At 39.5% G+C, this 25,596-nt stretch overlaps 2 protein-coding genes and 1 long non-coding RNA gene across 3 annotated transcripts; 2 read left to right on the top strand and 1 right to left on the bottom strand.

Annotated features, from left to right (window-relative positions):
- Positions 1 to 2,964: 2,964 nt before the first annotated feature.
- LOC135840386 (uncharacterized) lies at positions 2,965 to 5,624 on the top strand. Its single transcript, XM_065356892.1, has 8 exons — positions 2,965 to 3,253; positions 3,334 to 3,400; positions 3,479 to 3,641; positions 3,722 to 3,844; positions 3,921 to 3,976; positions 4,053 to 4,131; positions 4,207 to 4,335; positions 4,405 to 5,624. The coding sequence occupies exons 1-8, from the start codon at positions 3,148 to 3,150 to the stop codon at positions 4,618 to 4,620; spliced, it is 939 nt and encodes a 312-aa protein (XP_065212964.1). The 5' UTR covers positions 2,965 to 3,147; the 3' UTR covers positions 4,621 to 5,624.
- Positions 5,625 to 5,959: 335 nt separating this feature from the next.
- On the top strand, positions 5,960 to 9,651 carry LOC135840384 (esterase FE4-like). Its single transcript, XM_065356890.1, has 10 exons — positions 5,960 to 6,254; positions 6,613 to 6,753; positions 7,294 to 7,450; positions 7,584 to 7,769; positions 7,891 to 8,081; positions 8,236 to 8,401; positions 8,479 to 8,663; positions 8,752 to 8,902; positions 9,029 to 9,155; positions 9,264 to 9,651. Exons 1-10 carry the CDS (start codon positions 6,075 to 6,077, stop codon positions 9,445 to 9,447), a joined length of 1,668 nt encoding a protein of 555 aa, XP_065212962.1. The 5' UTR covers positions 5,960 to 6,074; the 3' UTR covers positions 9,448 to 9,651.
- Positions 9,613 to 10,291, bottom strand: LOC135840387 (uncharacterized). Its single transcript, XR_010557734.1, has 2 exons — positions 10,193 to 10,291; positions 9,613 to 9,894 (listed from the first exon to the last, which is right to left on the bottom strand). It is a non-coding gene; the product is annotated as an uncharacterized LOC135840387 (long non-coding RNA).
- Between the last annotated feature and the right edge of the window lie 15,305 nt (positions 10,292 to 25,596).

The following is a 25,596-nucleotide window of genomic DNA, read 5'->3' as shown; positions in this document are numbered from 1 at the left end:
CCTACCCTACCTACATAGTACATACCCAATTTTACCAATACCTATAATACTGATTATTTAAGATGTATACTTAGATTTAAGGACCTTCCCGGTAGAAATTTAAGTGTGCCCCCATAAAAAAAGTAATTCAATACTAGGTACATATTATCCTGTGGTTTCTAAATGATTAGGTATAACAGAATCATCTACATTGTAATAACGAAGGTCAAATATAGGTACCCAATGATCGCCTTATTATTTTACCCATATCTTTTGAATTTAGCATTTTCTTTAATTCAGTTTTTGGTAAATATTAATTCTAAGTAGGTATGTATACCTATTAATATTGTATTATGGTATTACATCACCTTGTTTTTTTTCATACCCTACGCGACGTCATTGGAATTTTTGACACAATTTTTTGAAAATAACTCCCGTTTTAATATGATTTGTAGTTGGATGTGAAGAAAAGAATATATTCGGTAAAGGGTCTCCAGAATACCAAGCTGTAAGTTAATTTTCAAGTTGATGTGTACTATCTGACCAAGGACCAAGTACACATTGGCGTGATAAGGTTATTCAATATCTAACAATAAGTTTGCAGATTTCTCATATTTCATTCCAAGAAGTATTTTTTATGGAAAACATTTCCTCATTGTCCAAAAATTAAAATGAAATGATCGGACCATAAGGTTTAATCTTTGCACAAGGGAAGGTGGGATTGTGGGATAAAATATAAAATTTTCTCCATGTCCTTATGAGTTTTTGAGGTCATATCTCACTGATTTTTTTCGTGCATTTCTTCAATTTTGAAAGAAGGTTAAAATCGATTCATTCAATTTGGCAGTGTATCAATAGGCATATAAGCTTATGGGTATTTTTTATTCTTAATGTGCACATGGCTTCAAGTTTACTGTTAAATCTTTTTAGAATCTCATAAAAATATTCATAAATTCACTTTCGAGTTTGACTAACTCACGTCAGACCTAAATTTTGATTGTACCTATTTGGTATTTAATTTACTGTACAGGGTACCCAGAAATATCGAGTACCCCTAAGAAAGTTTTTCATTAAAAAAATAGGTTGGCAACGTGAAATAGATGCATATGATTGGTGGAATGTTATCTCTCCAGTCCAACAACCAATCATGTGCTATCATTATTATCATTCACTGTGACCAACCGAAGTACTTTAGTAGAAAACTTGTTTAGGGGTACTCGATATTTCTGGGCACCCTGTATAGGAGCAAGACGTATTAAACAACACACACAGCAGAGTTACCCTACCATCACTGCGCGACGTGTTTGAAGCTGCAATGAAAAATTCACATCTAAAAATATAGAAATGGTCGTTTTGACCCGACTATACCTACTAAAGTTCTTTATTTTAACGCCAGATTAGCTTATTAAGCAACAGAAATGAGCAAACTGAAAGCTTATAAAGTCAAAATGCTGAATGTACGTGATAAAAAGAAAGAAAGAAAAAAGAAAGTTCATTTGGAAATTACCGTTTAATTAAGATTTACTATTTTTACGATTTCATTATTGCTTTAAATAGGGAACAAATTTACAATAGGTATAGGTACTAGGTACATCATTTGAAGGCTGCACCTGAGGTCAATTCACCGTTTAATACATTCAGTCTAAATTTCATTTCTCGTTACTTTTGAATTTAAGAGCCATGTTAGCAGAAAGGGACCTAGGTACCTAATTAATACCTATGTCGTGTCTTCAGATTCAAAATTAAAACTACATTGCTATTTAAATTTCAAATCCTGGTTTATTCATAATATTTTATTTCGTTTATTTGTGCTCGAATATATAGGAATTGAGACGCTTGGTAACAAACTTACAAGATAATTTTCGAAGAGAATTAGAGGCACTATCGAAAGAAGAAATCGAAAACGATCGTTTCAGAAATGATGATAAGTTCCCGCAAAAGAAAAACGAACAATTTAGTCCGACTAGAAAATAAATACCTAATAGAAGATTAAACGATATTTAAGGTACCTCTACCTACGTTGGTAGCTTACGTGGACGAATAAAAATTGTAGGTCCATAGAATTTCATTGACTAAATTACACGCACCTAACCTACCTATTTCGTATTATAGGTTTAATTTATTGTTTTACTGTTGATTATGAAGTGCCCCTTCCCACCGCACCAATAGTCCTACTCACAATACCAATTACTTACCTTCATAATATAAAACAAATGAGTAGATGCTTAATTGAAAATTATTAACCATTTATTATTGGAGTTTTTCACTGAAAAATCAGCACATATGCTTCATATCATAGCATAATACTTAGTTTAGCTATTTTGAAGGAATGTTTTGTGAGATGTTCATTATAAATGTGGGTAATTTTCGTTTCAAGTGAGTAATGATATTCATTTTTACTTAGGTATTAAGTAAGAAAGTGATCCGTGATCTATATTTTCATTATTTTCCCAATTTCTGTAATAATTTAAGTTGGTAATCAACATAATACAAAAAAAAAAATAGAAAATGAATCATTATAAAAGTACAGTTAAAATTATTACTGCAGTATTTGTGGGATGAGCAACTGGGTGCCTGCTTTTGCTTACTTTCTCATCAGAATTGCTCAGATGTTTGATATAGCCCTACGCCCTACTCCTGTCTTCTGAATCTAGACATTTCATTTCAACTGTTTGTTTATTTCAAAATTGAAATCATTTTGGCTTCATTTAAGTTAAAAATTCAAATCATGTAGTTGAGTTTGAGTAAGGCGAAGTCCGGAAGAAAAGAGTAATGCAAGTAACCCAATAATATTCAAAAAATAAAAATAAACTTTTCAAATAATACCTAGGTACCTAATAAAATGAAAAAAAATTAAATAAAAATACTGCATTGATGATAAATATGTTGCCTATCTGTTTAATTAAAGGAGTAAATGGAGGGGAAGGGGGATTGTTTTACGACTGAAACAGCAGCCGCCGTAATGGTAACACTGATTTTATCAATATTTTGCAACGTGTGAAAAATAGATAACAACTTTTTCAAAAAAATTGTAACAGATTTCGAGTTCTCAATTCTGTTAGAAATTTTTGAGCGACTCTTAAATATGCCAAGAAACTTATATGGAATGTATGAAACGTAATTTCAATTCTGAGGTATTTTTAAAATGAAAAATTGTGCATCACAGCCATGATCATCTCAGTACGTCTTACATGGAGTAAAATGTTTTCGTTTGAAGTAACATTCATTGCCGGACTTTTTATTTTTGATCAATGTTTAAGCACTATAGTGAGAGGTAATTATAAATTCTCAATGTATGTACTTGTTATCCAAAAGTTCTTTGCATTAATATATTTTACGTAACTTTCATTACAGATGATTACTCGAGCGCAACAGGTACAGTGGAGAGTCTCAACAATGAAGTAATAAATATCCATTCGAAGTAAGAATATCGCATTACAATACATATTTTTCCGACAGAACATCATTTTGAATTAATCTGTCAATTTTATATTCTTAGTTCTATCGATCAGGAGGGAGAATGGCCCTCGGAGAATTTTCCAGAGAAAAAAAAGAAGGAATGGACTATGCCAAGTTTTCCAGATGAATCGCACCAGCATCGTTTCCTTTTCGCTGACAGAAATGATATGTTTACTGTGGATGTGCAATGTGACGATGCAAAAGTAAATCTTGTTCCTTTACGTTTAATTAAATTTGTAGTGAATCCGTAATATTCGAGTTTAATTTTTCTCATTAATTACAGACAAATCTAACTTTGGACTTGCAAGATTTAGATATTAGTACAATCTGTTTTACGAAGACATTCCTTCCCCATGCTAGTGTGGCTCCACTTCTTCATGAAGATTTGATTCCCAAGACATATTTTGTAAATCTTCATTTTTAACATTCTGACTATTAATTTTATTGATCGGATCATCTTTTAACATTCGCTTCATTTTTAGCCTCCGCATATGTGTATGGAAACATCAATAGAATATCCAGATCCTATGATTACATTGTGAGTATCGTCCTTTTAGCTACAAGTTATTCTAATTTTTTGAACATTTCAACGTGCCATTTTTTTGTATGTATAGTGGTGCTCATAGACCTTTATGGGGTCGGTACGGAGAATACGAATATTTACCAAAACAGCGTTGGATGCATAATCTCGAAGTAATGCTTTCTATCGATGTAATTTACTAGTTTGTTATGAAAAACATTTTTTAAAAACTGATCAATTATTTACAGCATGGCGCTGTGGTAATGTTATACCATCCTTGTGCCCATCCCCTGGTTGTAGATCAATTACGAAAACTAGTCACTTCGTGTTTAAGAAGACACATCATAACTCCGTATGCTCATTTACCTGTCGAACGAGTACGTTAAATTTTTTTACAAATATCGCTCAATATCTGAAATTCTTTATGATTGTAAATTTTGTTACAGCCGTTGGCCCTCTATGCTTGGGGAAAATACTTAAGCATGAGTGTTGTTGATTACGATACCGTGACGAAGTTTATTAAACAAAACGCCCTACAAGGTCCAGAAGACATAGCAACTGATGGAAAATATGATCATTTATTGCTCAAAGGTGCCGAGCATGTTTCTTACCCAAGTGACTCTGTAATTTGTCCTCCTCTTCCTACTTTCCCTAGGGATTAAAATACGAATACATTCCTAGATGAAAATCTCTTCTCTTCCAAAGATTTGAAATTGAAATTCCATTTTTTTTTTTTGTTTTTTAATAACTTGTTGCATTTTATATTGTACTTACATTCGATGTACTTATTCTAAGTCGACCTGTTTTATGTATTATTTTATTTTCAACGTGCTTTTTTGTGATTTTTTTCGTTGTCAGATTATGATATAATGAATTAGGTACGTGTTGTTATAAATTCGCGGTATTACGAATATGTAGTATATTACCTTACGGCGTTACGGCCATGGGCTAGCAATTAATTTTTTTTACACTGATTTTACAAGAATCTGAAATTTGGATTGTTCATGGATTTTGTTGGAAAATCCAAAAAACTAAAATCTATTTCCCTAAAAGAACTAGTTTAAATTCCGGATTTTAGGTACCTATTTCTGGGATTGAAATTTGGATGGTTTTCTCTCTTTTCAAAAATGATTGTCAACAGAAACAACTTCGAATGCACCACGATCGACAATTTTTTTTCATCATCATCGTTAGATGATGTTTTTCACCGAAATTCTTCACGTCTCTCACATCCGCTAAATCTTCTGATTTCTCTTATTGGAAAAGAAATCAGTTTATTTCAACTCAGAGAGATAGAGTTGAAAGAATTTCGGTTGAAAACATAAGATTTGAAAATTTAGCATACTTAAGTAAAGTCCAAAATCCATTCCCAAAAGCTGCCAACCTAGCAGATTGTGGATTTTCAATAATCCAGATTTAATCCATTCACAATCTGGGAAAACGAACAACCAGATTTTCAGAAACCGATTTTGGATTCCTAAATCAAACAAAATTTTGAAGGATTTTTACAATTCATAAGTATGTAATCCAGATTGTGCAAAATCCGCGTAAAAAAAAATACCATAGGTAGGTACTTATTATGGTTTAATATCGGTACTTGAATTTAATTTTTGATTTCTTTTGTTTGCCTGTTCCTCTATGAAATAAAAAATATTCATTTTTGTAATTTTTTCGTTGTGTAGTCAATAGTCATGGCAGTTTCACCCTGCTCACCTATGGCTTTTTATAATCAGGTGGAATGATTTAAAAAAAAGTAAATTTCGAAATCATTGCCGTCAAGAGGAGATAAAAATCATACCTAAACAATAAAGCGAAGCTCGTGTTAAGTATGGTTAGTTATGCTATCTGAAATATTCACCACCTATTATCTGATGTATAGGCTTATGCCTACCTTAATGAACTCATTAACTTTGTATAAAGCTTATTTTAGGCAGTTATCTCGAGTTTCTTTATACGCACAATAAATACCTGTTTATCCGTTCAACCTATCCTACATCTTCAATTTAAATCATCTTATCTAAGTGAAGAAAGCAAAATCTGAAGTCATTTATTTTGCGCAGTTTGCTAAACTTGTAAAGTAATATTCCGAAATATTTTGTGATCGTTGATCAAAGACATGAATCGTTTGCTTATTATAATTTGTTTTTTCAAATGTTTATTGTGTTACACCCCAGTTGTAAGGGTTGAAGAAGGTGAACTTGCAGGAACTTCTCATGAGTTACCTAATGGACGTATTGTTAACGCATTTTTGGGAGTTCCATACGCAGCTCCACCAATTTTCAAGCATAGATTCAAGGTAGGTCTAACATTTTTTTCAACCTTTTCAAATTGAGATTCATATATTGTTTGAAAAACGATAAAAATATTCCTTTTGGAGAAATTAGTGCTAAGAGCATTTTTTAATTTTATGCAATGGAGGTGAGAAAAAAACTGTAAACAGAAAATGAGTGCTCACAAAAAAAAAAAAAAAAAACTTTTCAAACGATATTGACATTGACAATAAGTAAGTAGGTACCTATATGTAGGTAATATTCAAAAAAATCCTACGTGCCAATAAAATTTTTTTTTTAGAAAACAAAGAAGTGAGTAGAAATCCCAAACATCTTCAACTTAACAGAAACTCTTTAACCCACCTAATTTATTTTATTGAACAGGAGCCACAAAAATTGAAACCGTGGCTTGGTGTATGGAATGCAACAAAACCACTCAGTCGTTGTTTGCAAATTGACGCTCTGGAGCCTTACTCAATTCTTGGGGAAGAAGATTGCCTTTATTTGAATATCTTCACACCGAAGGTACGCAATTTTTAAACAACTTCTCACTGCTTTTGCTTGCCAGAGGATTATGTACTTATCATTTTTTCTCAGTGAACATTGACTGAAGAATGAAACACGAATGTTGGCTATTTATTATGATATAAATGAAAATGAATTACTTTGTTCTGTAATTATTATAATTCCAATTTTGTTCTACCAGTCACAAGCCATTATACAGGTATCAAAATTATAAACATTGACGATAGTATTGAAGAAATAATAATTACCTATGTGATTTTTTTGATGAACTTGCATTATTCCTGCAAACTGGGGGTTAGGCAAACATACTCATGTAGACTCAGTAACTGTTGCAGCCTGCAGGGTCATATTCATGTATTACGAGGTATTCTTTTTTTTTTTTTTTTGCCGGCGAACTTAATCAGAGCCATAGAGGCAGAGTTTTTTTCAATTCATGAGGAGTGAGGAGTCAAATAAGGAGTAGAGAAAACTATGCGCATAAAATTGTAACCAAGGTAATCTTTTGAGATGTGATTTTACTGAAGAATTAATTTTTGTCAGATTCCTGTTAACGATGTTGATCCTTTAATGGATGTCATGGTCTTTATACATGGAGGAGCTTTCATGTACGGCGGTGGAGATATCTTTTACCCTGACTACATTTTACAAAATGGCGATATTGTATACATCAGCATTAATTATCGACTGGGAGTTTTAGGCTAGTACCTAGCTACCTATCATCTCTAGAATCCAGATGTGCATCATGCACATGGATTTATTATACTGTACATACATACCTATACCTAGATAGTTCGAATATACTCACAAGATATTTTTATACTTACCTATAGGGTTTTTTAGCACTGACGATAACGTTGCTCCTGGAAATTATGGACTTAAGGATCAAGTAGCCGCGTTAAAATGGATTCAGCGTAATGTTATTCACTTTGGTGGCAATCCTTCCAGTGTTACAATTGTTGGATTATCTGCTGGTGGCGCCAGTGTGCATTATCACTTCGTTTCTCCGATGAGTGAAGGTAAATTGATCGTGAAATTTACATGATTTTTGTAGTTTTTTTTTTCTGGCATCGAAAATTGCAAAATAAACTAATAGAGGGACCTGCACCTATACCTCGGCTGTGATTTCAATTTTTCAAGGACTTTTCCAAAAAGGAGTTTCAGTAGGCGGTACTCTATTGCCTCCATGGACATTGCCTAGAAATGTGACTCAAAAATCCACCCATTTAGCAAATTTGGTTGGCTGTCCAACCAATAGCACGAAAGATATGGTGAAATGTTTACGAAGCAGACCAGCGAGAGCTATAACAGAGCAAATGAGGAACTTTATGGTAAGTACCTATATTTTTACATTTTTTCATCGAGTAATATTTGACTGATAAAAGTAGGTTACGTTAGATTTTGGTGTACCTATATAATTGTGAAACCAAAAAAAAAATAGACAATAGGTACAGTACAATACAAGATTTATAATATTTTTCAAAGGTTTGGAGATTCTGCCCATTTACTCCATTTGGACCCACAGTGGAACCAGATAGTCCAAATGCATTTTTATCCACACATCCTCTAGACTTATTGAAAAATGGCAAAGTTAAGAACTTACCTTGGATGACAAGTGTTACAGAAAAAGAAGGGTTGTATCCAGGATCAGGTTGAACAACTTGTTCAGAGTTCACTTGAGAGAAATGTAAAAAAAAAGAGGTTAATGATTTGAACTCTTGTTTTTAGAGTACATTCCTAATGATGCTGTTCTGAAAGAACTGGACGAAAAATGGCATGAAATATCGCCAAATTTACTCATGTATAATTACAGTGTGCCAGAGCAGGAAAAAAATATAATTAGTGATGCAATTAAAAAATTCTACTTTGAAGATGAGTCGATTTCCAGAGAAACAACGAATAAGCTGATTCAAGTAAATTTCCAACTACATCATTTAAAAAATAAATATTTATCTACCTACTTTTTATTTTTATTTTTTCCCCCTGTTTTGAATCTTGCAGATGCTCGGAGATAGATTGTTTTATAATGAAATTTTCACAGCAGCTAAAATACACAATTTAGCCGTTTCAACGAATGTATATTGTTATAAATTTAATTATCGAGGAAAATACAGCATTACAAATATATTTTCAAGCAACTATGAGAACTATGGTTAGTAGTAAGTTCGCGCCTATTCCCCAAATAAAAGAATCATTTGTAGAAACTTGAAGTACATAGGTAGGTAATGAAATTGTATCAAATGCAACACCTGACTCTTTTCATATTATTTGTGTTTAGGAACAGCTCATTCTGATGATCTATTGTACGTGTTGAAATATCTTCCTACAAGTTCCGAAGAAAACGAAGATGATAAGTCAATGACCAAATTCATGTCGTCTATTTATCTAAACTTTATGAAAACTGGGTAATGTTTACCTACCTATTTACTTACAAAATTTATTGTTTAGGTACCTAAACCCACGTTATTGTCTACCTACCTAAATTTATTCATAATGATCATTCTTGTTATTAGGAACCCTGCGTTTGGAATCGATGCATGGAAGCCAATTTCAAAAAATCAAGACGGTAATTTGACTTGTTCAAGTATTAATTTCCCTAATGAGATAGATTTTGGAGACATATCAAATCCAGCCATAAGTAAATTCTGGGAAAGGACACTGTCTTATGAATATAGCATGAAGAATCCTGAGTATTAAATTCAACGAATAGATTCGTATCGTAGGTATCTTATCAATAACTCGTCGAAAAAAACTACGTTCCAAACTTTCAAATTACTGTGAAGCAGTGCCCAAAGGCCAAATTTGATAAAGAAGTAAAAAAAAAATGTATTACACTTTTTTGTACATATGTTTAAAGAAAAGTAATTTTATAAAATTTTAATAAGATATCAGTATACATTATCGCATTGCAACTTTATTACTTATTTAAAATTACAAAATGTTGCTTTTTGCCTGGTGCAACGATAGACATTCAGAGAACAAACGACAGTATCCTCGTCAGTAGGCCTTGCCCGTATGATTAGGCAAGAGATACCCATTATAACTGTAATATTTGCCATTATCGAACAATTTAAAGTTTGGAGTTCCAGGGGGTGCTTCGATAAGCGATCCGTCTCCTTTTTCTCCTACTCCATCTTTGAAGTTCTGAAAATTCAAAACAATCACATCTACCTTCAAACATATATCTATAATATTGAGGATTATAAGTGGACAAAGAGAGCGTGACAATGCGTGATGTAGAAAAGATGGGTTTGAGAAAAACCTGTGTCAAGTTTTCGTTTGCATTTTCAGCTAGGTAGGTAATTTTCGACTCTATTGAACTATAAAAAATAATTGTTCAATAATTTGATAAGTAGGTCAAAAATTAGCTCGCAAAAATCACAGATGAAAACTTCATGTTGGCAATACCGATACAAATAATTATTCATAATTTAAAACTTACTACCAAGCTTCCGTCAACATCGCTAATAATTTTTGCTATCAGCATTACTGCCACTAATATCAATTTCAAAATCATTGTAACTGAAGACACCTACGCCAAAGTTCCTCGTGAAAGATAATCAAACTGAAAACTATTTGGATTGAATGTAGGTACTCGTCGCGCTGCGTTTGCATTTGCAAGTACATACCTACGTACAAATAAAAAGAATTTTTTGAAAAAATTAATTTTCCGAAAAAATGGATTTTTGTACCCGTTGTTTTACGTTCGAATGATTTAAAGGTAAGTAGGTATGTATTGCAAGTTCATCATTTCAAAATTGTTCAAACACAAGCAGCTGTTCGAAATATTTAATAGCTTGCGCAGAGGTAACAGAAGTATGTTATCTCTATACGACCTTTATTGCTGAATTGATCTTTTAATGCTTGTGAGGACGTCAGTAAATGGCAATAATTTTCCCAATATTTATCTAGGTATAGGTACTAAAAAGGACAGAATTTTCAGTACCATTGGGAAGTATGGAATGTTTCCTGTCCTGCTGTCCATCTATCAAATAATGAACGGTACATTTGTGTAAATAAATGATTTCACATTAGATACCTAATACCTATACACATATGTAGGTAGATACTTATTGGTACCACGAATTCAGGTATTACATAAATGTACATACCTGTGCATTATTATTCTCCAATTCCTTAATGTTTTGAGAGTCTCGTCTTGAATGGAGGTTTATGTTGAAGCAATAAAAATCAACTTTTTACAACAGTCACCTATTTTACTTTTCAAATTAATAATTTTTTCAATTAATTTTCAAGAATGAAAAATCAAATTCAAAATGTGAAAATTCATTCAAATACATATACGAAAAATCACAAAATTTTGGCGTAACACACACAAAAAATAAGTAGGTACCTAACAAAACAAAGTTGCGAATTTTTGATTTTTGATTTCTGTAAGATCAATCTTGCAATAGAACAATTTAAATTTTTATAATAAGTACCTACCTACTTATAATACAGTCAAATAGGAATTTCACCTGGAATAAATTAGGGGAAAATTTTTTTTGCGCCAAAATGCTCAGGACGGTGTCCTAAATGACATACTAAAACCCCCCCGAAATCCGCTCGGTGCTTCGCCCCCCAGACCCACATTTGTGCCCCCAAAATCAGTTTTTCGCGATTTTCTCCGCCGCATTGCATTTTAGCGAAAAATATATTGAAGATAAAATAATCTACGTCAAATTTCCGATCTAATGATGTATCAACTTTCCTTGTATGTTCAAGGGGGCGGAACCATAGCCATTCAAAAAAGGGGGGTTTCCTGAAAAATACATCAAGTACGTATATAGGCGCCTAAGGGTGGTGAAATGGTCGCCAAAAGCGTTCGAGTTGATATCAGCATGGAAGGTGGGTACGATGGAGAAACTTGCGCGTGAAAAATTTCAGATCCACACCCTCACCCTTTTTTGGGGACCCCCCCTTTCCTGAAATTTCGATAACGCTTTTCTCAGCCCCATGTTGATAGATTTTGAAAATTTTTCTGGAGGTTATGTACCTATATCCTTAGTAGGTATCCCCACAAAAATTTTCAACCCCCTCCCCCCCTCAAAATAGCGATTTTTCATTTTTTTATGCTTTTTAACAATAGTGAAAATTGAAGGGACTAAGTGCTCTGGAGAGAGCTAGACGAGGGTAGCAAAAAATCTGACGTCATATTCGTGCTCAGTGGTATCGAATCATAAGAAAAGAACACCCTACTCATTAATATTTGGGTATTTTCCCCAAAATTCCCATTTTACCCCAACCCTCCCTATGACACATTTTTACACCATTTTGAGGACTAAATATGAGGGGAGGGGGTTAAAAATTTTTGAGGGGATACCTACTAAGGATATACATAACCTCCAGAAAAATTTTCAAAATCTATCAACATGGGGCTGAGAAAAGCGTTATCGAAATTTCAGGAAAGGGGGGGTCCCCAAAAAAGGGTGAGGGTGTGGATCTGAAATTTTTCACGCGCAAGTTTCTCCATCGTACCCACCTTCCATGCTGATATCAACTCGAACGCTTTTGGCGACCATTTCACCACCCTTAGGCGCCTATATACTTGATGTATTTTTCAGGAAACCCCCCTTTTTTGAATGGCTATGGTTCCGCCCCCCTTGAACATACAAGGAAAGTTGATACATCATTAGATCGGAAATTTGACGTAGATTATTTTATCTTCAATATATTTTTCGCTAAAATGCAATGCGGCGGAGAAAATCGCGAAAAACTGATTTTGGGGGCACAAATGTGGGTCTGGGGGGCGAAGCACCGAGCGGATTTCGGGGGGGGGGGGGTTTAGTATGTCATTTAGGACACCATCCTGAGCATTTTGGCGCAAAAAAAAATTTTCCCCCAATTTATTCCAGGTTGAGTTCTTATATGAGCTAATTTGACTAGATTATTATATGTACTCGTATCTATAGTTAATCATCGATTTTGAAAATTTTGAATTAAGTTCAACATTTTTGTTTCCTATCTACCACACCTTCCAAAATTTGTTCGAACAACATCTGGCTAATTATCTTGAAAAATCTGGGAGGGGTCATCTGGGGTAAACAGTTGGGAAGTTTTTAGTCTCACTCTCCTCCCCCACGACACATCACTTCGTCACATTTCTGCAATCATCCTATCTTCACATGGAGAATTATTACCTACCTATCAATAATTTATTATTAGTTACTCATTACGAAAAATTATTTCGGTTCTCTCTACTACGTAGATAGCATATTTTTTATCATTTGTTTATAGCATCCAATAAATATTTATTCATAAGTATACTCGTACGTAGGTATGTGTTTCTTTGGCACCTTTGTACCTCATTTATTTTTGCGATTCCTCCTTGTCATAGCGTCACACTATGTAAAGGTAAATCGTACTACAAACTTGTCGTCCAAGACAGGACAAGTCTGTAGTAGGGTATAAAACGACCCACCCTTCCGATCTCACGGAGATTCGTCAGAGTCACCTTTAGCTATCTAGTACTCAATTATAACTCATTCAATGCGCAATGTTTATTGGATGACGTTAAACTATACAGAGTACTAGTTCTATCCTAATTAAATAACTAGAACGGCGGTTTGTACAAAGTTTAACCTAAGCACTTCTGCACACTTGCGACTACGACCATAGTAAAAACATATAATAAGGCCACAGACGTCCGAGATGTTCGTCCTGCACTCTGTCCGAACTAATCCGTCCAGAGCGCGCTGCTACGCAGTGCAGCCTCGGCTTTAGGGCATAAAGTTCCCTACTATAGCGAGTAACTTTGGTCCTCGAATACTCTCTACATATGCCCCGGCTGCGGAGTCCCGCGTGCCAGAGGGCGCGTCTGGGCGTCGAAGCCTCAAAAAGAGGAACGACACGTTCGTCCAGAGAGCATCGAGGACCGCTGCCCCGCTTCGTCCGAACAGAGATGTCCTCTGTGGCCAAAACGGCTACGTCTGGCAGAAGGCTTTCTAAAACTAACGACAGAGAATGCGAGCTTAATACTAGTACATACGAAAGATACATAAAAACATCGCGAATAATGAGTAAATAAAAAGAGAGAGAGTACGAAACCTCTGGAATACCGACGGTGAAACAATTCGCGCGGACGCGTCCTGCGCCGCTGGAGTCGGACGTCCTTCCTTCTATCCGTGGACTGCTTCTGGCTGGACTTTTGGCTGGCGTCTTCTTGCTAGCTAGAGTGAGAAAAAATCTACGTCTTGCACGTTTGTGCCGTCTTTTCTCAACGTCTTGTTTTTTATTTACAGGTTTGCGTCCTGTGCCGTCTATGTCGTCCACCGTCCGTTACCCAACGTCCGTTACACCGTCCGAGTCCGGTTATGTTGTCCGGTAACTGCGTCCGTTTACTCTCGCAGTCGTCCGTGGGTATCAGTCATTCTACTCAAACCGCCACGGGAAGTCTTTACTCGCACTCTCTTTTACGACGTTTTTTATGTTCCACTTTACTTTGTGAAACCTTTCTGTCTTTCAGATGTTCCGGCGTCCGGCGACTTCGGTCAACCAGACCTTCCGTCTCAAGCTCCCTCAATCTCTCTGTACGTCTCACGCTGTGTCCGTCCGTTCTAACAGCATCACCGTAATCGGTGTAACACATGAAGAAAAAGATATACGAAGAACGAATACGACAAGACACGCGTCACGACTATTATACGTCAGTCTAAACCGACTCATGCAAAAGAAAAAGGAAAAAAAACTTATCCCTTCCGGTAAAGAGCTTCGGATAGGGTATTATAATAGTAAAAAAAAAAACAAATAGAAGAAAAATGATAAATAAGTACAGAGAACACGTGGTAACTAAGGCCAATACAAAGAATACCAAGCGGCATGATGGCAAAACCCTTTTCTACCAAGTGGCAGATCGACCAGACGTCCGACATTTGTACAACAATCCAACCGACACTAAGACCTGTCTCTTCAGCACCGGTTCATACTGCGTCTTTCCGCTAGAAGCGTCCATATTTTACACGTCTATCGATCTTAGCAACGTCCGACTTCAACCACGTCCGAGAAGGAAACCTGAATCTTCTAGGTTCTTCGACCAACACACAAAACGTCCGGTCGCAGACCTATCCTCAAACGTTTTCAGCGTCCGTGTCTTACGCTAACGTCCGATAACACCTAATCTTTATCTTCCAATTGCAGGAATCGAGTTTCCGTCTGGTCAGACGTTTGACACAGTTTAATACCAGCATTTGTGTCAGATAGCAATCGAACAAGAGACACCTTAACTTTGTCTAGGACACAACTCCAAATACGTCCATCCGCCGACTAGCCTTCTCCGTCAACGGAACGTCCTATGCTTTTCTCTAGGTCTCGACTAAACCAGCGGATCTGCGTCCGACACGAAACAAACAAACCGACATCGATCAATATATCGTGACATAAGACATTTAACGAATAATTCGACACATTTATACGGTTAGAAATGGAATTACGTCTTACCAATGATCCAGATACCTCGGACGTCCAATGAGAATCGGCTATCTTTAGCAGGAGAATTTCTTCTATTTATACCACCAATAACACGACACTAAATATTTCGCGAAAAGCAAAACGCAACGACAACACGCAAACAAAAAGCCCACGGCTGCCTTGAAAAAATAACATCAATTAAATACCATCAAATGACCGCACAGAAATAACAACCTTCTTGCACGAGCACGAAATAACATGAACTGAGCTCAATCATCAAAACGTTTGATGTATCGAGTATTATCTCCTTTGAAAAAATAAAAATGGCGGCTGCGGCCGAAGCCCATTGTACTGCAGCTCGTTGTTATCTCTAGCAACGCTCGCTTGCCTTTTGTTATCTGATTCCAACGAATTTATCACTACCAACACGGCATATTTTTTCCTTCTACTACGTGTAGGTAGGTAATCTCGGCTAACTAAGTAGGTATCGAACCTTTTCACGTCTATACACGTCTCTGTACCTATGCATAGAATAAAACATGCGATTAAAATATGAATCTCTCGATCCACGAATAAAAATACTTGCCAAAAGCGGCTAAAATTCACACTCACAAGAATAAAATATATTTACACACACAAAACAAATACACACACATAAAACGACAAGATATTTTCGTTACCTAGTAACGTGGAGTTCGACAAAATTCAACTTGTCTCGGCCAGGAAAAAATTTCCGATTTTCAAATTGGACCAACTTATAGCAAGTTTTTATTCGACCAAGTCTTCGTACCGGTTGTAAAAATGTACGAAAGATATCCGATGGTGTCCTTCTAATTTATCCATCGCCAGATAATTAATCGTCTTCTTTTTTCGTCTTTTTGGGCTTGGTTCAGCGTCCGGACTTGTATTTTCTTTGTCCGAATTCGACACTTTTTTACGAGCTCTTTTCTGGTACTTTTCCTCCGCGTCCTGTAATATCTTGTCCGCTTCCTGATTAGTACCAACGGCCCTTCGAATGCATTTCCGAATTTTTTCTTGTTCTTTCTGGTCCAATTCGCGTCTGGCTCTCTTCTTTAATTTATCGAACTCCTTGAGTCTTTGGTCTTTCGAGTCCTTTTCGGACTCTTTCCGTCTTTTCTCACGTGCAAGTTGCCTCGCGGCTCTCTCAGCGACTTGGTCGTGAATTTCCAGATCGAGGATGTCTTCGTCCTCCTCTTCGTCTAATTCGTGTCGCGGACGTTCCTTCGGCGTTACCTTTTCTATTATCTTTTCTATGAGAGGACGCGTGTCCGATTTCGACTGAAGCTTCGGATCCTCTTCGAGCTGTTTTTGTTGCTCGACCGTAAGATATATCGACATCTGTCTCGCGTTGACAATGTGTTCGTCCGATTCGTCCGAGACGCTTCGGACACGATAGGCATTATGTCCGACGTGCTTTTTCACCAGATACGGACCGTATCTCTTCGGGAAAAGTTTCTTCGAGACGCCCTTATCGTACGACGATTGTCGGTGGTCTGTTAACATTACCATATCGCCTTCTTGATAGCAGATAGGATCTCCGTGTATTTTATAAAACTCGACTTCGTCTTTTGACCTTTGTATCTTACGTTTTTCACGAATAAAATTCAGTAACGCCTGTCTATCGTCCATTTCGTCTATACACAGTTCGAGTAATTCCTGCGTGTACACGGCCTTTCTCGCAAGCTTATCGGCCGTATAGTTGTTTCGATCGAAACTCCTAGCCGGAGTGTATTTCAACTCGAAACGTTCAAACTTGTTCTTCAATTCCAGTATTTGCTGGAATATCTCACGGTGACACACCGGCTTGCGTCCGGCATTCTTCCATCCGTTTGAACGCCATTTCTCGACATTATAATTTATGGCAGTCGTTAGGTAGCAAGAATCGGAAAAGATCTTGCCCCTGCGGACGCCGGCTTTTAAAAATATCTCCATGGCTTTGACAAGCGCCATGATTTCGGCCAGGTTATTCGTCGCTCTATAGTTAGGGTGTCGGACGCGTTCGGACACATTTAGTTCTCCTGACGGCGTCCATGCTATTCCAATTCCGGCTACAGCATCCGCGGACCCGTTATTTGAACAGGCTCCGTCCACGGCGGCCCAGTAATAGCTATCTTTGTCTTTAATTAGTTGACCAACGTCCATTGGGTGTTCAAGTAGTAAACTACTCGGCACAGATTGCGGGTTATTTGCAATCATGTCTTGCTGTAACTTCTTTAGCAAGAATTTAGCGTTGGTCTGATTCGTCTTAACCGGTAGATTTGCTGAAAATGGATCTTCGATGCCCCATACCTCGTTAGGTTTTATGCCCAACTCGGTAGGGGTGTTATTGATCTCGTCTTCGATCTTTTTAGCGTGTATATGCCAGCCATGATGGCTGTAATCGTCATTTTCAGGCTTCTCATTGATCTTAACTCGTAACCTATCCCCTATTATCCTCATGGTCCTTTCGACCAAACTCGACTGAGGGTTATAGGTGGTCGTGTGTCCGACCTTAATGTCATGTCCGAGTAAGAGTTCATTCCAACTAGAACTCGTGAATTGCGACCCGTTGTCCGTGATTACTTTTCGGACTTTATAGCCTCTGTCCTCAACGTCTTTGAGCACGATCTCCATAGCTCTCACTACTTTATCGGCAGGGACACTTTCGAGTGGCTGGATCCACACCTTCCCAGTGAACACGTCCTTCACTACCAGCATGTACCGTGGCTCGCCGCTCTCGTTGGCGATTGGTCCGCATAAATCGGCGGACAAGACGTCCGCGATTGTGTAAGCCTCAATTTGAGCAAACTGCAGTCTTTTCTTTTCGCTGTATCCTTTGTTGTTCTTACACGTCAGGCACTCGCTCGTGATTACTCTCGTAATCTTGACAATATTCGGCGAGTAATACAGCCTCTTAAAGACCATTTCGACCTTATTCGCTCCGATGTGTCCGTACATCTCGTGTAGGTACACTACCGTGTCTCGGAACAACTCGTCCGGCATCACAGGCACTCTCGACCCATCCCGAAACTTTCGGAACAATACGTCTATGTCTTTTTCACGGACTAGTGCGTACTTTTGTTGAATTTTCCTCTTGGAGTTCAATTGCTTAGCAGTCATATCGACTTCATCGGCTAACAACTTTCGGATGATTTTCGAACACATCCGGTCCTTCTTCTGGAAAATATCAATTCGTCTCAGGTGATCGATAATTTCGTCCTTAATCAGGTCCACCAGTGATACCTTCTCGGGTAGCATATTCGTCCATTTGCACTTGTATATGGTCAGTTCCGGAGCCCTGATACCATACCAAGCACCCCTGACTTTATGCTTAAGATCGTAAATGAGCTCATAGCAATTCAACTGGGTTATCCATCCGGCAGCCTTGCGGTGTACTTTCGCAAGCGTCGTAAATTTATGCACGATGGATTTGATATCGCTTCGGACGTGCATCCGGCGTCCGTGCACCCAGAGTTGCAGCTTATCGATTATTCGGACCAGTGCGTACATCTCTTTCTCAATCGCCGTGTACCTTGTCTGGTAGTCTTTCAACGCGCAGCTTGCGAACATAACGATCTTATCTTCGCCATCAATGTTCTGGTAGAGTACACCATTAATGGTGTCCTCCGTCGCGACCGTGTCCAAGTACAGGTCATATCCGGCTTTTGGCGCAATTACTTCAAAGTCTTTAACGAACTCGACAGTGAGTTCTTCAACGGCCTTTTCCTGTTCCGGACCCCAGTGAAACTTTACGCCCTTTTTCGTCAGCTCGTATAACGGCTTAACTATGTCCTGATAGTTAGGAATGAAACGACTGTAAATTCCAGTTAGACCTATCAGAGCGAGGACCTGTTTCACGTTACCCAGGCGTACTTTGCCCGTCTGTTTCCAGGTGTGCTTCTTTAAGAAATCCATATAAGCTTCGATTTTTTTGCTTTGATTCCCTATCCGGCCTGGTGATAGGGTATAACCAAGATGGTCAGTCTTTCCAGCAAAAAATTTACATTTGTTTGGGTTTAAACGGAGTCCGTGCTCCCGCAACGTAGAGAAGATTAGGACCAGCAATCTAAGCATTTCCTTAAACGTCGTTGCTCTTAGAAGCAGATTGTCCACGTATTTAATTACGCCGGCCATGTCCGGGATGATCGAGTTGATCATTCGGACAAATTCGGCCGAAGACACTTTTAGTCCGTACGGCAGTCTGAGCATCTGATAGACGCGTCCGTCGACCTGGAATCCGCAGTATTTGCGAGACTCTTCGTCTAGCAGCAACTGCCAAAATCCGGCGACAAAATCGAGGGTGCTAAAAAGCTTAGCGTCCTCGTCCGACGGCACAATTCTATCCATCAGTCCGGCTTCATTATAATTGATCTCCAAAATCGGATTCAATTCGACCGGATTCAGACACAGTCTGATGCTACCGTCCTTTTTTTCATTAGGAACCAGGGGATTTATGTAGGGGGTGTCCGACTCCTCGGCAATGCCATGTTCAAGCATTTCGACTAGAGCCCTCCTTATTTTACCCAATTGATGGTTCGAGGGTGTATAGTTCGGACCTCTGAACTTCGGAATATTGTCTGGGTCTGCAAATTTTAATTTCACAGGTGCCCCTTTAAACGTCCCTGGATATCGGCTGAAAATGTCTTTGAACTCCAACAGCTCGTCTAAGGCTTCGTCCGACTCTTTTTGCGTAATCCGTCTCTCTCTTACCGCTTCGGCCAAGTATCTTTTCAGATTTCTTTCGAAGATGGCCGGGCCATCGTCTTCAGGCGACTTTTCTTTGCGGAATAAGTCCGCGAGAGCAGCTCTGTTTACTATTTCCACAATTTTGGGTATGCTCTCTTCGTCCATAGTTACCTTATTTATACACTTCTCATTCCTACACTCGTCTTTTGTTAGGAATGCTAACTCCTCGGTGATTTTCGACCCTCTAGGGGTACAAGTCGCCTTTCCCTTAGGAAAATCTAACGTTATACCCAACTTCTCGATCGAGTTAGTGCCCAATAATAGCACATTATTGTCACCTGGTAGGACGAAGAAAGGGATTTTCAGTCTGTGTCTGCCGAACTTCAAAGGTAAGACCAGTACTGTCTTCCACGTCTTTACCGAACTATTGTCTGCTAGAGTGCATTTTATGGGCTCTTTTAAATGAATCCGCTCAATATGTTCGTCGTAATTATTTATCAAGAAGTTAGCAGTACCTTCAGATATAGCATTTGGCGTGGCGCCCGAATCAAGTTGTATTAATAACTTGATATCCACAAATCCCAGAGGTATAACGCAAGTTTTAGCTTGATGTAATTCCGTGATTTGCACAGACACGTCCTGATCGACTTTGTCCAAGTCCGTTTCTTCTTCGGACACTGGTTTTGGCTGTGCGACATTGGATTCCTTCGGCTCTGGGACGCTTGCTGTTATCTGGTTTACTTCGGCAATAGTGGGGAATCGACTGGGACTCGCCCCATTATTCGGCATAGTAGGTGATGTGTCCGAACCTTGTCCGGCACTAGTTTTGTCGGACGTCCGTTCTTTCATTTTCGTCCATTGTTTACAAGCCTGGCTTACTTGCTTTTGCCATTCCGGCATTAGCTTGACTTCCATCGGCGTTAGTTCTTCGATTATTTTGGCAATCGGACGGCTTTTGTGTTTCGGTATCTTGGCCTTGATGACCTCACGTTCGTCCCTAGTGGTGACTAAATAGTCCTCTCCGTCTGAACCTGTGACGATGTCCGCCGAAGTGTCGGTGGATTTCTCAATCACCTGTTCGTCCGGCCCTAAGGAGGACGGTTTCGGCTTGAATACGAAGTTGTAACACTTGTCTAATTCGTGGAACAATTCGTCTTTTGCCCCATTCGTAGGCTGGAACCGCTTCTGTCCTTTCGCCTTGCGGAATTTGTTATCCCTGGGAATAACATTCTTATTCGCGTCCGGAGCAAATTTCAAACGTCCATCTTCAAGCTTTTTCAACCTGATAAAAACCGCGGCTGGCGTCCACCACAAAGTGGTCGTCCGATTATCGCATACCTCGTTGAATATTCTTTTAAATGCGAAATATCTCGCTGATGACACCCGCTTTTCACCTTCTTGATGTGGACATATTGGAGGAAAGAGGATTTTAATATCTTTTATCCCTTTCTCCTTCAATGTGTAAATTATGTCACGGACATTCCTTCGCATCTGCGAGTCTCTTACAGTACCGTAGTTTAGTTCGGACATGCCAAAGGATATGATGACTTTATCCTTTGTAAACGACTTATTACGTATGTAATTTAAAATTTTACTTATCGTCGCCCTATCACCTAGGGTTTTGTCAAATTCGGTTGCTTGGCCAGCTCCCTTCGACCACTGTTCCGCAATGTATCGCGCCATTGCGTCACCGACAATTTCGTACTCGTCAAAGGGTAGCCTTTTTTCGGCCTCTACTGCTGAGGTGCAGACGTCTGATCGTCGTTTAAAGACGACCCTTCGGAGTGTTGGCTTTCCTGGTCGCTTTCGGACATGCTCGTGTCCGGTGGGATCTCTCCTACATCCGCGTCCGTATGCCTAACTGGGTGCGAGTCCTGACGCCTTTCTCTTCGTTCAGGTGCGGTATTTGTATTACCTGAATTCGCGCCAGCCGCAGGCTGCCTATTTCCGGTGGTATTACGTCTGTTCTGAGAATTCTCAGCGTTCGTGTCACGTCCGGTGTTCATCCGGATGTCGTTGGAACGACTTCGGTTTTCGTTACGTCCAGATGTATTATTTGACCGATTTGTAGCGTTGTTGTTGCTACTACTGTTATTATTCGGCCTATAATCGTCTGCCGAGCGACTGCGTTGACCCCAGTTTTGCCTGAGCTGAGTTCTACGTGTCCGTATAAATAGCTCATTTCTAGTGAGTCTTTCCAGTCTTAATGCAAACGTCTCTATATCTTCCCTATCGTCTTCTGGGATACGTATCTGGATTCTTTCATCCAGTCGCTCGTAAATCGGGTTTATGATTTGCCAATCCGTGGAGTCCACACTGGACAATATCCTAAGCCATTTCATCGCTACAGTTATTTGCGACGCCGACGAACTTTGTTGCATATCGACTTCTTCGAAATATTCCATAGCGTCTTTCTGTCGTCGTTGGTTCCACATCGTCGCTAGGAAGGAGTCTCTCAACTTGTAATAACTGTTGTTACTCTCGTTCCTCATTTTCCAGACGTCCGCGGACGGGTGCTTGATCAGCTGTCTGAACGCTTTGCAATAGGCGATTTCAGACGCGACGTACTCGTCCATCGTTTCCTCAAACTCCTTCACGAAGAGATGAGGTTCGAACTGTCTGTTGTGGTCGAACGCTATATCAAACGACGGTACCATTGTCTGCTTGAAATTGGTCTGTCCAGACCTGTAGACAATGTTGTAGCGTCTGGGTTTGCTAGCCAGTCTAAACTCGACCGTGTCGGGCTCGGATTGTCTACTATCGAAATTTAAAGGCACAGGTTGTGTTGGTGTTGGCGTTGGGTATGCCTGAGCTCTAGTCGGCCTTTCTTCAAATCGGCTGTCCATCCGGCTAAACCTACCAGGATTTACATCCTGTTCGGGTCTGTTGTCTTGACCAAAACGGCTGTCCGGACGGCTACCCTCACGACTAAGTCGGTTGGCCTGGAGGCTGTCCTGTTCGAATCGGACAGTTGACCCTGCTCGGCTGTTTGCACGGTCACCACGGCCACTATTGAGTCTGTTAAATTCGAATCTTGCCCCCGTCCTATTCGATAGGGGTTCTTCGAGTCTGTCTTCAGACGGGTTTGTTTCAGAACGTCCGTGCGGTACGCTTTCTCTTTCTTGAGCTTCAACGACCCTTTCACTGTTCAGCAATTGTTCGAATTGCCTCCCATATTCGTCTCCTCTACGGGCCCGACCTGTAGTTTCGTGTTGTGGCCGGGTCTCGTCTTCGGTGTCCGACTCGTTGTTGTGTCCGACACCAGACGCGTGTCCGGGTACATTAACATCCTCGCGTTCGCGGTCTTGGCGGATATTTAACGCTCTTTCGAGTGCTTCTATCCTACGACCAAATTCGCCTATTATAGCACAATCATGGGCTCTATCATCTCTGTCTGCCACAAATTGGTCAGACAGCGTCCTAAGCCCTTTGATCGCGCACGACGTCCTGTGTTCCATAGTTTGGGTGTACTCGTCTAAACGAGCAGTAGTTTCACGCATACGCGTGCCGAACGTTTCCACCAGATCTAGCAGGCGCCTATTTAGACTAGCGTAATCTACCTGCCTACCTTCGTCCAGTTCAGTGTAGATTTCTTGCAAATCACTGCGAGTGTGCGAGAGATGATGCTCTATGCCTTGCATTCTGTCATCCATTATGTATAAGTTATCTCGCAGCACACTTGCTGGACCGTCTTCCGCTATCGGCATTAGTTCATATATCACACTAAGATCGACTGGGCGGAAATCATGTCTGGCTCGTGTGTCCGGCATGCCATGGCGTGGCGTTGCCAACAATACCTGAGGTGGTTCCCATACGCCGCGTGTAAAGGTATCTTGACTGAACCTGTTGCCCCATGGGTTGCTTACAACTGTTGAGTCCGAATCGTTTTCGGTTTCAGACGATGAGAAATCGTCTGGTACGCGGACACGTCTCATTAGGTTTATAGCGTCCGTCGCATTTGCTTCGGACGCGTGTCCGTTTCGGGTGTTTGTGTCTGACACCAACTGGGTACCGAACACTTGACTATTTTGGTTATTAACGTCGGGTACTTCTTGAGTACCTGACGTTCGACTAGTTTGGGGATTTTGTCCGTACGACTGCGGACCATTACCATTTGTTCCTTGGAACGTTACCGACCTAGCCTCCGTCGTGCCTGTCCTGCTTTGCTTTTGTTGAGCAGGTTGTAGAGGTGTTACGTCGCCCAGGGCGTCAATCGCTCTCTGAAACGGATCGTCTACCGCACATTGCGTTTTACTAACATTCCTATTGTTGGGATTAGGCAAGGGTCTAATATCGTCCAAGTTCATATTCCGACGTGTCTGACTATGTCCGACCGAATCCAAGACACTGCTCGAACCGTTATTCGACCCAGTGCTCCTACGTTTCGGTACTGAGGCTTCTTGTCTTGTGGCCTCGCCATTGACTTCAGCCTGTCGTCTTCGACAATTCAGTGTACCACGGACACTCGGACCAGTTTGCCTAGTCCCTGACAGACTTCTATCAGAACTAGGACTACCAAAATTACGTCTACATTCAGACAAACTTTCGTTTTGGTTGGTAGGCGTCAGGGTTCGACTAACACTACCACTTCGGAGTTCCGAATTATCGCAACCGTTCATAGTTATCGAGAGAAAAGACAATAAAGCGCGTCCTGACGTGAAACAAAAACTCTTTGTCCGCAGGTAGGTACTATCGCCCGTCCAAGCCTGCCGAAACGAAGCAATGAACGAACGTGACCTCGACTAGATAACGTCGTGCATAGCGCAACCTGCACACGTTTACACACCCTTGCGAAAACGGCCACTGAACGCGAATTTACGAATTTCTCGACGATTTTAACTGAACGAACGAATAAATGATATAAAATAACACTAACCTGAACATTTCTCTGCAGCATTGGCTGGAACTTCGCTTCGTCATACGAACACGACCATCAAGACTAAGCTTGTAATTCGTCCAGTCCAAAGACTTACGGCAAGATTAACGTCAGTGCTTTGGATTAAAAATCCACGACCAGCTCGAAAAAGCGATGCTTTTTCGTCCAAGACCCACGTCTAAGAGCGCCAATGTAAAGGTAAATCGTACTACAAACTTGTCGTCCAAGACAGGACAAGTCTGTAGTAGGGTATAAAACGACCCACCCTTCCGATCTCACGGAGATTCGTCAGAGTCACCTTTAGCTATCTAGTACTCAATTATAACTCATTCAATGCGCAATGTTTATTGGATGACGTTAAACTATACAGAGTACTAGTTCTATCCTAATTAAATAACTAGAACGGCGGTTTGTACAAAGTTTAACCTAAGCACTTCTGCACACTTGCGACTACGACCATAGTAAAAACATATAATAAGGCCACAGACGTCCGAGATGTTCGTCCTGCACTCTGTCCGAACTAATCCGTCCAGAGCGCGCTGCTACGCAGTGCAGCCTCGGCTTTAGGGCATAAAGTTCCCTACTATAGCGAGTAACTTTGGTCCTCGAATACTCTCTACAACTAACTGTAAAGTTCATCAAAATGTAGGTTCATCAGTTGGCAATTATAGATGCAGTGCGTATAGTTGATACATACATCAAGCTCGAAATCAACGACATCACTAGGTATGATACCGGTAGGTAGGCTATGCCTTCCTTTTAAAAATGTATTATTGATTGTAAAAAAATTGAAAATGTAAACTTCTCACGTTAAATTCCCGATATTTTTGTCGGAGAATTTGGGATGTGGGCTAAGTCCACGTTTCATCTTATCTTAT

Source organism: Planococcus citri, chromosome 3 (assembly GCF_950023065.1).
Source record: "Planococcus citri chromosome 3, ihPlaCitr1.1, whole genome shotgun sequence".
Taxonomy (NCBI): Eukaryota; Metazoa; Arthropoda; class Insecta; order Hemiptera; family Pseudococcidae; genus Planococcus; species Planococcus citri.
Note: the sequence above shows the minus strand (reverse complement) of the source record. Positions and strands in the feature narration are given on the sequence as shown.